The sequence below is a fragment of the Paroedura picta genome, chromosome 1, assembly GCF_049243985.1.
Source record: "Paroedura picta isolate Pp20150507F chromosome 1, Ppicta_v3.0, whole genome shotgun sequence".
Lineage (NCBI taxonomy): Eukaryota > Metazoa > Chordata > Lepidosauria > Squamata > Gekkonidae > Paroedura > Paroedura picta.
This window is the reverse complement of record NC_135369.1, coordinates 45922589-45936541: the sequence shown is the minus strand read 5'-3', so window position 1 is coordinate 45936541 and position 13953 is coordinate 45922589. Positions and strand designations below refer to the sequence as shown.

At 43.4% G+C, this 13953-nt stretch overlaps 1 protein-coding gene and 1 pseudogene across 2 annotated transcripts in view; both read left to right on the top strand.

The window, feature by feature from the left end:
• TTC7A (tetratricopeptide repeat domain 7A) overlaps positions 1–13325 on the top strand; it is a 198468-nt gene extending 185143 nt beyond the window's left edge. For both annotated transcript variants that reach the window (XM_077336987.1, XM_077336959.1), the window contains one exon: positions 8280–13325. In XM_077336987.1, coding sequence (XP_077193102.1) covers positions 8280–8501 — 222 coding nt within the window. In that variant the 3' untranslated portion in view covers positions 8502–13325. The remainder of the gene's footprint in view (positions 1–8279) is intronic.
• Positions 6662–7141, top strand: LOC143836221 (NADH dehydrogenase [ubiquinone] 1 alpha subcomplex subunit 5 pseudogene; annotated as a pseudogene).
• Positions 13326–13953: the final 628 nt, after the last annotated feature.

Genomic DNA, 13953 nt, shown 5'->3' with positions numbered 1-13953 from the left:
TCCCTGACTTTTTATTACGAGGCTGTCACATGCTTAAAAACCTTGTGACATGTTTGAGAAACTTGTTAGTGTATATATTGTGTTCCAGCCTGTGCTCTAGCAGCTTTTGGAACTCCAAACCAAGCAAACGAAGGTGACTAGCCAATCTGAACAGAACAGAATTATTTTCCAAGCCAGGATATGTTGATTGATTGCAAACAGGAGAGGAATTCTCAAGAGGCCCTGTGGTATTCAAAAAACTCATATTTAGACAACCTGAGACCATGCCATTCAGGGACCTGAGCACCAATTTGAAGAAATAAATGAAACAAAAACAAAGCCAAAAAGGAGCCCAACCCTGTGTAGAACATCAGGACACAGTGAGCTTGTATACTTATTTGCATTTTAAAAAGTATACTAATTGCTGATCTACTTTAGATCTCTGCCGGTTTTATGAAATTATTCATACTCCTGAACAAGAGGAGTTTCTATGGAAACTGAGAAACTGAACTTTTGTTAGGAAACCTATAAAAATGCCCAGCTAAAAATGTGTATTGCCCTTTTGCAGGAGAATATGTGAATATACTTATCTTCCTCTCCCCCTTCATTCTGCATCGTGGGCAGATCCCAGCTGGACTCTACATGGCAACAATATGCAGGCCTTGTTTACTGCTTGCCAGACTCTGTAGGGATATATAAAATTCTGCCAGAGAGCAGCAGCTCTCCAGAGGGGATTCTTCAGGGAAACAAAGCGTTCAGTTCTCCATGTCGGGCCAGCTTCAGGGAGTCAGAAATGTGTAACTGTAAGAAACTCTTCTTGAGGCTCTGATTTTTCATCCTAGTGCTGCAGTGCATGAGGTTGTTGATGTCTGCGGAGCTGTCCTCCTCTCCCACACAGTCCTGAGCAAATGTTTGGCGGAAGAGGGTGTTGCACAGTAGCCTACCTCCCCTCTTCCAATCCACACCCTCTACAATAGGATTGCCATGAGGTCTGGCTGTCCAGGTTTCCTCTGTTTGAACCAATTGGCAGGCCACAGCTCTTGCTTTCATTTTGAAACAGAGTTTCCAGAGAGTCACTGCCCCAGGAAGTGGTGGCAACTACAAATATAGACAGCTTCAAGACTGGCTACGTCACTGGCGTCGTCGGGAAAGGTTTGGATTTCTGGACCATGGTCTAAGATGTCAATATGAGGGGCTACTATCAGGAGACGATGTGCACCTCACAAGGGATGGAAAAAGTATTTGGGGGCCTTATTACCAAGGATGAGTATAAACATATAACTAATAATTGTAGGGTCAGTGTTAGAAAAGCTAAAGCTCAATATGAGCTTAGGCTAGCAAGAAGTGCTAAACCTAACAAAAAAGGCTTCTTTAGTTATATTTCAAGTAAGAAAAAGAATAGGGACACCGTAGGACCACTGCTAGGACAAGAAAGTGAAATTATAACAGATGATGAAGAGAGGGCTGAACTGCTTAACTCCTATTTCTCTTCAGTCTTCTCCTGTGAGGGAAATAGTGATCAATGTGGGGAAAAAACACAACAGGGGAGACATGAATGATGCCTTAGGATCACTGTTGGAGCAGTCCAAAAACACCTAGTTGCTTTAAATGTAACAAAGTATTCTGGGCCAGATGAATTGCAGATGTAATCTCTGAACCTCTTTCAATTATTTTTGACACTGCTTGGAGAACAGGAGAGGTGCCAGATGATTGGAGGCAGGCAAATGTTGTCCCCATCTTCAAGAAAGGGAAAAAAGAGGATCCGGGTAACTATCAACCTGTCAGCTTGACATCTGTAGCTGGCAAAATTTTGGAACAAATTATCAAGCAGTAAATCCTTGAACAGCTGGAACAAAGAGCTGTGATTTCTAAGACTCAGCATGGGTTTTGCAAGAACAAATCATGTCAGACCAACCTTATCTCTTTTTTGAGAAAGTGACTACTTTACTGGATCAGGGGAATGCCATGGACATAGTTTATCTGGATTTCAGTAAAGCGTTTGATAAGGTTCCACATAATATTCTTGTTGACAAGTTGGTAAAATGTGGTATGGGTCCTTATTCTGTCAGGTGGATCGATAACTGGTTGACAGATCGTAACCAATGGGTACTTGTTAATGGTTCAACATCTTCTTGGAAAAGAGTGACAAGTAGAGTACCCCAAGGATCTGTCCTGGGGCCTGTGTTGTTCAACATATTTATAAATGATTTGAATGAGGGATTAGAGGGGATAGTAAATTTGCAGATGATACTAAACTGGGAGGGGTAGCAAACAAAACTGAAAACAGAAACAGAATACAGGATGATCTTGATAGGCTCAAGAAGTGGGCTAAACTGAATAAAATGAACAATAAAATCAGAGTCCAGTAGCACCTTTAAGACCAACAAAGATTTATTCAAGGCATGAGCTTTCGAGTGCAAGCACTCTTCGTCAGACTAAGAACTGACCATGATAACAGTAGGAATATATAAGCAAAAGTTAATCCGTTTACATTATTAAACTGTGTCACAACGTCCAAACACAGCCACATGATAACTCCCTGCTTTGGCTGGCTTGGCAGGGAGTTATCATGACGGAGAGACTGATTCTGAGAAGGCTCAAGGGGGTGGCAGATTACAGTGGATGAGCGATAGGGGTGTGAGTACCCTGCATAGTGCAGGGGTTGGACTAGATGGCCCATGAGGTCCCTTCCAACTCTATGATTCTATTATTCTAAGAGAGGATTAGATAAATGTATGGTACAGAGGTCCATGAGTGACAATTAGCCACAAGGTATAGATGGAACACTATGTCTGGAGCAGGGGCGGGGACGGATGGGAAGGATTGCCAGCATGAGTAAATGGTCAGGATGAAAAGATCCTCCCTCCAATCTTTCCCCAATTTTTGTGGTGCAAACACAAAGCATCTGGTCCACAAAGCAAGAATTTAGATGCAAATCAGCAAACAATTAGCATAATATGCAAATAAGAGTGCCTGCACTTGGTGAGATGGGATGCGGCAGCTATAGGCCTGCAGCTGCAGGGACAGCAGTTGACACAGTTCCCTGCTACACTGACAAGTCTCTGAAAGGAGCCAAGAAACTGAGCCGCTGAAGAGTTCATTCTCTTTCCCTCCCCCTGCAGAGCTGAGATCTCTCGTGGGATGTGGTGGGGAGTAAGATCAGTCTACACACAGATTCTTGTTTCTGTGAAAAGTTCAACTTTCGCTGGAACAATGACTTTCTGTAAAACAATTCCCATGATCTCATTTGACTGTGATATTGGTAGGGTAACCAGGCCAGTCAAACATTAGGAGGCTCGGCCAGGGGGGGGGCATGGGGAGACAGCCCCTTTGAGCGGGGGGAACTCTATGGTTTTACCATGAAGCTGATGGCAATTTCAAGAATGGAGTGATGGCTATTTTTTAAATGTTCTCTTCTGCTACCACTTGCATCAGACACAGGAAAGGAACGGATTCTCCCACTCCTACTGGGGTACTGGCTACAATAATATTTATCTATGAACAGGTTTGCCATCCCTTAAATCAGATTTTCTCAACTTTTTTACCATTGAGAAACTCCTGAAATATTCTTCAGGCTTCTAGAAACCCCAGAAGTGGTGCAATCATGCAGAATAAAGTTGGGAAGCATAGCTGTATGCATGCCCACCCAGGGCCCCTCCCCTTCCCACCCCCTCCATTTGGGCAGGGTTTGAAATGACCATATCACCCAATAAACATTTAACAATTTTTAAAATATATATATAATTAATTCCCACCCATTCAGAAAACCCTCCCATGGCCATCAAGATGCCCCCCTTTTTATGGAAGCGTAGGTCACAAAAGTAGCTCCGCATGAATTTTTCCATTCAAGCCAAGCAAAGCTATTGATGCTCTATTTGGCCACGGAACATCTAGCCACGTTGATCCACACAACAGTTGCCTCCCAGCTAGATTACTGTAACTCACTCTATGAGAATCCACCTTGCTCCAGAAATTACAGCTGGTACCGAATACGGCTGCCCAGGTCCTCACTAGGATGATATGGAGAGCCCATATCCAGCAGCTGCATTGGCTGCCAGTTGAGTTCCGGATCAGGTTCATGGTTCTGTCTGGTTTTGACCTTCAAGGCCTTGTGCAGTCTGGACCCAGCACATCTGAGGGACCCCCTCTCTGAATATATCCTCCAAAGAGCACTATGCTCTACTAATTCCAAGACAGTAGCGGTCCCTGGCCCCAAAGAGGTGTGTTTGGCCTAAACCATTGCCAGGGCCTTTTTGGCCTGGTGGAATAAGCTGCCCATGGAGGTCTGGTCCCCCATCAAACTGTCAGAGTGCCAAAGGGACTGCAAAATGCACTCTTCTGCCAGGCATACGGTTGAGGCCAACATAAGAACATCTGAACTGGCATCCCTCTTCTCTTTTCCCTTTCCCTGCCACCAGACCTTAACTGGGGATACTCATTTGGTGATATGTTCTATTTATGCTCCTTTTGAAGTTTAGCAGAACCCTTTGAAGTTTATTGGAAATAAATGTTAAAGTTGATTTAACCACATATATCTGATTTTACATGTTGGAAACCACCCAGAGACTGTGACTAGAGAGGGGTGGTCTATAAATTAAATAACAATAATGTCATCGGGTGGTTGCTGGCAGTCCTGCCTCTGCTATATCCTATCTCAAAGGTCTGCTGGCCATCCTGCCACTTCCCCCTGCCTTTTACTGACAGAAATCCTGGCTTCAAGACTGGCAGCAACCCCCCAAATGGTCACTGAAAATGTATTCCTTTCCTAAAGCTGCAGGCTTTGCTTCTGTTACTGCAGGTTGGGTAATTTTTCAAGCTTTCCTTTTAACAAACCTGAGGCTTTTTCAGTTTTGTGGAAAGATCTGTCTTGTGTGTTTGTGGTTCCAGACTGTGAATTTAAGTATCTACAGATTTGGCTATGTTGAGCATTAAATATATGTGACTGGGGCAGCAGTGGGTGTGGCTACACATGGTGCTTGTAGAACCAATGCCTACAGTAGGCTGGAGTGTGGGCATGGTTCCCTGGGGGTTGGAAAGGCCACAGCTGCAGAACACGCCTTCTTTATTGAGGGCTTCAACAGATTACAACAATAACTTCCCATGGTAACTAGCAATACTTCCCAGAGCTATCCAGCTCTCTCTACTCCATTCTCTCCTCTGTCTCTGGCCACCCCTAGCTCTACCGGACCATCACCTTAAGTGTACAAACCAATAACTAGGCCTGTCCCTTCTGGTTAGGATCCAGCCCCCCTGGCCCTCTGTCCCACCCATGCCTTAAGCCCCATGGTAAGCTCTCAACTTTGACTGCTGCCATTAATTTAACCCCCACTGTCACACCATTGGTGTGCCTAGCACAGCCCGCTGACTAGTTGCTCTCCAGCAGGGCTGCTTCTGTTCTTGCCTCCATGGGCTGACTTCTTTTGGAGTGGGTTCCCCCAGCACCCAGTGTTCTGGGAGACATACGGGGAGAGACAGTCCAGCAGATACAGTAATCCCAGACCATTTAGGGTTTTGAATGTCAAACCGAACCCTTGAACCTGATCTCGTCCTCAATCTGGAGCCAGTGCAGCTGGGAGAGCACAGGTCATATAAGTGTTCTCCATTGTTTCCCAATAGGGACCTGCACTGCTGCATTCTGGACCATTCAAAGTTTCCCAATCAAGGGTATCCCTGTGTAAAGCAAGTTACAATAATCCAACCTGGAGGTGACCATTGCATGGATTACAGTGGCCAGGTCAGGTGCAGTCAGGTAGGGAGCTAGTTGTTGCGCCTGGTGAAGGTAGTAAAATGCCTGTCATGCAACATTGGTGACCTGGGCTCCCATTGATAAAGAGGCATCCAGAACTACACCCAGGTTGCCAAAAATTATTGTTTCTCATATAATTTTAGAATTTGGGGATGGGATAGGGTTGCCAACTTGGCAAATATCTGGGGAGAAAGGGATTTGGGGAGGGGATGGATCTCAGTGAGGTATAATGACATAAAGCCCACCATTGAAAACGAAGAAGAAGAAGAGCTGTTTACTTGTACCTCACTTTTCTCTACCATCTGGAGTCTCAAAGCAACTTACAACCTCCTTCCCTTCCTCACAACAGACATCATGTGAGATAGATGAACTATGACTGGCCCCAGGTCACCCAGCTGGCTGCGCTGGAGGAGTGGGGGAATCATACCCAGTTCTCTGGATTAGAGGCTGCTGCTCTTAACTACTCAACTGGCTCTACTACACCAAAGCAGCCATTTTCTCCAGAGGAACTGATCACTTGGAGGTCAGTTCTAATTCTAGGAGATCTCCAGGCCCCACGTGGAGACTGGCAACCCTAGGGGTGTATCCAGTTAAACTAATTGAGCATAGGATCACTTCAATGAAAAAGAAGTGTGTTCATAAAATACATGACTGAAAGAATTTGTTGTTGTAGCACAGTACACTAAGTTAGATGCCTTACAGCAGATTTGAGGGGGGAAATTATTGGTGGGGGAGAACACCCAAGAGGCCATCGCTGAGCACAGAATATTGGACTAGATGAACTTTTGATTTGATCCAGTCAGTCCTTAAAAATAAGAATAGGCAGAAACCAGCATTCCTTCACTAATGTGGCTGATCTGTAGCTGGAGAGCAGGAATGAACAGCTAAGGAACTGGGATCCATTACAAAATCTGAGATTTTGGCTGGAGCAGTGACATGCCGAAGAAGACTACTGGGCTTGTGTAGCTCGGGGTCTCTGAAGCTCCACGTGATCGCCTGAGGATATTGTATGCAAAAATTCTTGCCACTCTGCAGAACATACCCAGAGATCCTTCCTACAGGATTTCTATAAAGAAAATAGTAAATGAGCAAGTTGATCTGGTAAAAAGAGGCCCTGATGTGCAAACACTACAACATTTGTAAAAATTGTGGACAGAAAGAATAAGTGATTTTGCAGACTGAAAGTGAATTCTCTCTGGCCCAGAAAATGGTGCCATGGTGGCCATGGGAACCATTAGTTGAAGAACCTCCTGCTGAGCAGTGGAAGTGGCCTGCCCCAGTTCTGATTCCTGGAAGGGGCCAGTCTAATCTGCATGGCATCTAATGCCTAGTATAGAAAAAACACTTCCCTATATGTTTGCTGGTTGTGGACGGGAAGTGTCCTTCATTTAAAGACAATGCTACTTAAAGAAATCTGAGACAGGGGTGTGTGTGTTTCCTGGTAGGGAAGCCACTTGCCCTCAAATACATCATCCTGATGATCCACTTCTACCACAAATTGCCTGGGTCTGTTTGGCAGTAGAATTTGGTCAAGAAGGTCACGTTATGCCAAATAAAATGAAATAACCAATTAAATATTTGTGATAGAGTATGCACATATAAAATGAAAAACATTAGGGGGTCTGACTATCAAGCCATACACTTTGCAGGGATTCCTAATGGATGACTGTGTCCTATGAGCCACATGAAACCAGACACCTCTGGGCCTCTACGGCCTTCCTCAGTGGTCAAAAATACATTAAATATATAGAACTCACATTCAGAAAGTATTATATATTTTTAACAATCAGGTGTTGTCTGAAATTTAAGAGAATGGGAAACCAATTATTATAGGTCCTCCCCCAGGGGGCTTATCATTGCCCCCAATTTACATGTGCTGCCATAGCCAGGAATGGACAAACCGAGGAATAATGGGTCGCATGAGAGATTGCTATGACCACCCTCCATGCTGTTTTATCTGTTTATATTGTATTTATGGGATGTATATTTTTGTGATTGATTTATTTCCCACCACTCCCCAAAGGAATTTTATTACGCTGTGAGCTGCCACAAGCCAGCTTGTCTGGGAGTGGTGGGATAAAAATCTAATAATAAATAAATAAAAATTGGCATTAGTATACTTAAATGTTATTAATTTTTTAACCTTTTATAAGAATTAGAAATTATTTTACCTCCAATGCTAAGTGGTTAGGCAGATAATTTTTTAGCTATAAGGCCATGGGTTACTCTTCAACTTGGATCTAAAAAATAAGATGCTAACATCAAAATCTAGAAACCTTAGGATTCATAAACAAACCTGGTATGGAATACCCAAAAGCTCTGTACGTGTGTAACATCAACCAGCGTGTTTAATTTTACATATGTCCACACTATATAATACATATTGGATGTGTTGTTTTTATTTTATTTGTTGTAGCTTGACCCTCTTGACAAAATTGGAATATTCTGGATTGAGCTTGTTTCATTTGTTGTTTGTCTGTTTGGCCGTAGAGTCAGGCTTCCCTACTGAATGCCCGAATTCATGTGCTAACACTGGGTTATCTTTGCTTTGCAGGGGCTGCTCTTGAATAGGCTTGGGCGAAAAAGCCTGGCTCAGAAGGTCCTGCAGGATGCTGTCCGGGTACAGAGCACCAGCCACAAAGCCTGGAACAGCCTTGGAGAAGTTCTTCATGCTCAGGGCAAAAATGAGGCTGCTGTCGAGTGCTTCCTGACTGCTCTGGACCTTGAATCCAGCAGTCCCGTAGTCCCATTTACAGTTATTCCCAGGGAACTCTGAGGATTTCAAGCCATGAATGCGCATTTAGTGGAGGAGGAGTTCTCTCCTTTTAGGGTCTTTCTAAACAGTTGACAGTGCAACAAATATAGAGACATTGATCATTTGTTGCCCTGAATGTAGACATTTTTCCTCAGGGAAGTGCTGTTTTTTCAGGGATATCACGCTCACCCAGCACTCATAATATAATGTTGCTGGAAAATGCTGTTCTATTTCTAGCTCTGTTTGGGGCTGTTGCAATTCACAGGGTCACACAGAATAAGCGTGCACAGCTTGTCACGCACCGCAGTAGCCATGGGTCACTGGAAGCCAAGTTCATGTCCTGTTGTGCCTGCCCGAGAGGGCAAAAACACAGAGTTTTTCAAAGTCCTAGTTGGTCCTTGTCTATGTCTGATAACCAGCATTCAACTTAGTATATCGTTATGTGTGCAAGCCTGGCCCAGAAGAGAGGTGTGTGCATGTCACTGGCCCCTCTTGGTTAGTGCCTGTGTCGTCCTTGAGAAGGACACAAATCTTCTCCCTTTGTGCCTGTATCATGTAGTCATCAGGCCAGCAATTGCTGAGCCTGCTACGGGGCTTGCCTGGGACCTAAAACTGACCCCTATATAGGCAAAGTGGGGGAAAGCCCCTTATCTGGGTTTTCAGTGGCACCTACCTTTTGCTGTTGCTTTGACACTTTAACTACACTGACTGCCAAAGAGCATCTAAACATGTCACTGTCATGACATCATGACTTTCTTTATTGACAAATCCTGTGCAGACAAAAGTCCCCAATGTCCAAGATGACCCTCGTAGTTAAACTGTTTCAGTAACACTTAGGGTTTCTGGCTTCTTTCTGACCCTTTCTTCTGTGCTTAACTACAGTCAAACATACATAAGTTAAGCACGTGAAGCTTTTCCTGTTGTGTTATTTACCTTCTTGGAAAAACTGCGGATCTTAATGTCCACCATTCCCTTACTGCTGTTACAAGCTCTGGCCACGTACTCTGCTCCAAAACTTCTAGATCTCACTGATTAGCAATCCTGTTGTAAACAGTTGTGTTGTGGAAAGCATGCCCCACATCAGTGTAACTGGCTTGCAGCAGCCGTGGACCATCTTCCATTGTGAGGTTGCAGTATTACATTTGGTCCACCGTGCCCTGAACACTGGCCTGCTGGTATACCAACTCTTAGGATTACGTCACCACTGACGTTAATATAGTGGTGTTGGCTATAAGAGAAGAATGAGGCATGAAGATGCCAATTTCAGTCATTGCAATGGAATAGTTAAGTGCACACTTAACTTTCTCCTACTGAAACCAGTGGTATTTAGAGCATAATGAAGCAGTGCAAAAGATACAGAATGGCCACCTCTGTGTGGCACTTTGCCCTCAATTTCTGGCAAGGCTTTAAATATTTTTCACCTGATTTTGCACCATCAGCCTTTTAATCTCCTATAACTTTTGCAGCTCTTTTATTCCTTATTATGGAAGGCTGCCAGCTATTATCCTTTCCATCCTGTACAAGTTGATAGAATGCATAGAGCTGCCTTTATACTGCATCATAACCTTGGTCTATCAAGATCTGTGTTATCTACTGTGGCTGGTAGCAGTTGTCCAGTGGAGGTCTTTTCCCATCACCAGTTCTCTGATCCTTTCCACTAAACCTGCCAGGGACTGAGGCTGGGGTCTTCTGCAAGCAAAACAGATCCCACTGAGCCACGTTCCCCTCTGGCACGTGTGCCCCAGAGCTTGCTGTTGTGCTCTTGTGAGATGAGGGAGGGATCATTCCTCGACTTTTTTATCATAAAGATTTCAAACTGAAATGACACAATTTTACATAAACATTAGAAAGCAAATACAACAGCCCAACTTGGTCACAGTTGGGCAGTGCCTATCTCCTCTGAAACATTCTCCCTTCAATAGAGTTACTCTAGAGTAACTGTGTGGTAGATTATACTTTGTAGCATACTGCTCCGTGCCAGAGTCATAGCTAACAACAGTTAGTCTTGAACAGCAAAAATGAAGACTTCATCAGCACATCTCTCCCCAGTAGTTGTTCAATGTTTCTTTCATTTAAGATATTTATTGCAAGGAAAATTCACTAATATAAACTGCTGGTGTTCCATTGTTCGTGACTAGATATCAAGTAGCCTTCAGTGTACATGTTTAGGACAGACTGACGATGATGATGATGACAGACAGACAGACAGATAGAGCCAGAGTTAAACCCTTTAGACTTCGATGCAAGAGTTAAGCAGGTACATAAATCTTTTCTGTTGAAAAGGGATGCATGCTGAGCAAAATTAAAGGTCACCCATAGCCTTCTGTGAGTCAAGATTTCCTTTATTCTGAGCCCACGGCACAAATGCTGCAACAAGTCTAGTTTGGCCTGACCTAAGGAGAGCTGCCTAAAGCATCAAAGAAGAATGTAAACAAAGTGTAGGCATCGCTGTGGTACTTGTATGCTCTTAGCAGTCTGCAGCTGATGAGCGGTGTTTATTTAAATAGCTTTGCAGCAAGGTATTCCTCATTTTGTAGTATGTAGCCACATATAAATTATTCTTTTGTGGGACCTGAAATTATTCATTCCATCCTGTTCTTTGCACTATTCCTCCAATGCAGCAGGGGTGGAGTACAAGAGATCATTCTATGTGAATCATTATTTTTGCCCCTTAAGCTTGCAGTTTCCTACTCAGGTGCTTTAGACCTCAGGGATCTCCTGGGAAAGCTTTCTGTTAGTTTTTATTGTTGATTGTTCGGTTGTGACCTTTCCATTTTGCCCCACTCGTTCACCTGATCCAAGTGCAAGGAAGCCATCATGCTCCCAGAAAGATCACCTAATAATAATTAGATTTATGGATGAGAAAGTACAAGTGCACCTTTGAGCCCCTCTGCTGCAATCTTCAAGGTCACACACTCTCCACTAAGGTCTTTTTTGTCATCCCCAGGGACTAGCGTCACCTCCATCACTGCCCAAGCAACAGGAGACTGGACCACTAGAGTGTGTTTTAGGTCATATACATTAACTGTACTGCAAGCCTGATGTGGTTCAGTAGTGTAATTATATGGAGAGACCATTGTGCAATGGTAGAGGTATTAGAGTCCTGGGTCCAGTGCCTGACATCTCCAAGTAAAAAGGTCTCCTGTAACATGTCTGGGAAATATTAGCTGCTTAAGACACTGACCACAGGGAGTAGGCAAACTAGATGGATCAGTAGTCTGAGCACCAGCAGGCAGTTCCATAAGTGCATGTCTATTGTTTGGGAAGGGCGTCCCATTGGATCATCTAATCCCACCTCCTAGTTTAACTTAATTTGTGTCCTCAATGAAGAAAGGGATAACCGATCAGATTTCCTTCTTTAGGGTAGCGGGAAGCTTTTATGCATCCCTAGGGAAACATTCCTGCAGGTTTCAAGATGATGATGGTGTAATGGCATGCTGGCTATGCCCCTGCAGGCAAGGGACCACCAGGGATGCAATTGGACCAAGCTGCTATTTTGAACTTCTGGATCAGCTGCTTCTCAGTTGGGACCTTTGGAGAGGGACCAGTTGTGCACCAGCACTATCTTCCTTTCTTTAGTATATGAAAAACCTGTTTTGTCACAGTAGTCGCAAAAGTGGAGGGATGGCATATATCATGGTGCTTCTCACTAACCCACCCACCCCAAGGCTCATAAAGAATGAAAGATTGATTGACCTGAGAGTCCTAAACCTGAGAGCTCAGCAGAGTAAGAAGGGTGTCACTCTGTTTAGGACTGCACTGCCAGTTATTCAGTTACCTCGGCCCATCTGGACCTACACCCTCAGCAGGACCAGGAATTCCCAGCATAACTGGCTGCTGCATGCTCAGTTCCCCAGCTGAGGCTGTGCATGCGTTCTCTGGGTAGGGAAAAGTCTGCTGAGGAGTGGGAGGGGCTTCTTTCCTGTCACACCCCTCCCAAAGCCAATCATTAAGTTTCCAGCTTTTTTAAAAAAATGGCTGCATGAGCAGAACTAGGATCAAGCTCTGTAACAGATAAATCCTCATGTTTACGGTACTCCCTTGAAAACCATGAATTTTATTCTACTTATATTCTTTCAGTGTGTGATCTACATGGCCTGGTTTGTGATACTGTTTGTGTTCCTATAACTATGACCTTCCATTCAGTTTTCCAAGGACAGTAACCCCCTTAGCTTCAGTAGACCTTCTCCAGACTAGGAGTCCAATGAGATCTCATTCACTTCAGTGGGGCATACATAGATTGTTTGAATAGATAGCACTAGAGGGTGATTCAGTCATTGGCAGTTCAGACGTATGCCATCCTTACTACCTGAAACTTCAGCGATCAGACAGCCTGGCATTTAGGTACTATGAAACAATTTAGTCTAAGCGGTTAAGAATATATTAGGAGAGTACCATTTGATTATAATTTATTACATTTATTAGTTGCCCTTGGGGAGGGGGTAGAAACTATTCCCAAAATCAAATGATAGTAAAGTCCCACTGAAGGCAATGAAATGAGACTTCATCCTGACTAATTTGTCTCATTGAGTTAAAAGGGGACTTCAGTAGCAAATAATCTCACTAGGTTATGTCAGCAACAACTTACAAATCATGAAAAAGAAATAAATTATTTGAATTTAGTAGCCTTTGACCCTAGTGCAATTTGTCCTTTTGTCTCCTGCGTTCATGATCTCAGATAATAGCATTCTGAAGTAAAGCCCTGCATGATGTTTTGTTTTCTTTGCAAGTTAGTTTGTGGCATCGTTGAGATTTTTGTTGTTGTTCCTTTTCATATGAAACCTAATAATACTAAATTTAAAATTGGTTTCACAAGCTGAATAAACAAATCCCATGGCGAAACAAGTGTTGAAAGTGTGCAGTCATTTCACATTGCGTTTCAGTCTTTGCAAAATATTCATGCTACAAATATTTCAGGACTTAAGGAATCCAATCCTAAGAGATTCCTCTCAGAACAAAAGATAATTTAACACATGTCCAGTTATCCATGTGAAAAGCAATAGGGGATCTCCACAGAGAATAGACTTTAGCAATTTATCTTGTGAGCATGACATGAAACTGAAATTGAGTCAACCAGATTCTCTAGTCCAATTGCATCGTCTGCATCTGATAGATTGGGTGTTTGATCTGTTGGGAGGTGTGAGGGCAGGCAGAGAGGTGCTAAATATGAATACAACACATGGGCTAAAAATAGTTAAATCAAGTTAAGGGTTGACAATTATGATAGCATACACTATTTAAAATCATAGCAATGACATTGGCAAGAATAGAACCAAAGCTAAAATACAGCCATATACATACACTGTTACCCAATAGGTCTTCATGTCTCAGGGCTGTAACGTTCAAAGGTGGCTTGTTAGCATGGAGGTAGCACATGCATTTGGGGTACTTCAATACTTGAGATCTTCCACCTGGATATACTGAAGTCCAAATTCAGATTAATACTTGGGGGAGGGCGGACAATTTTAAATCA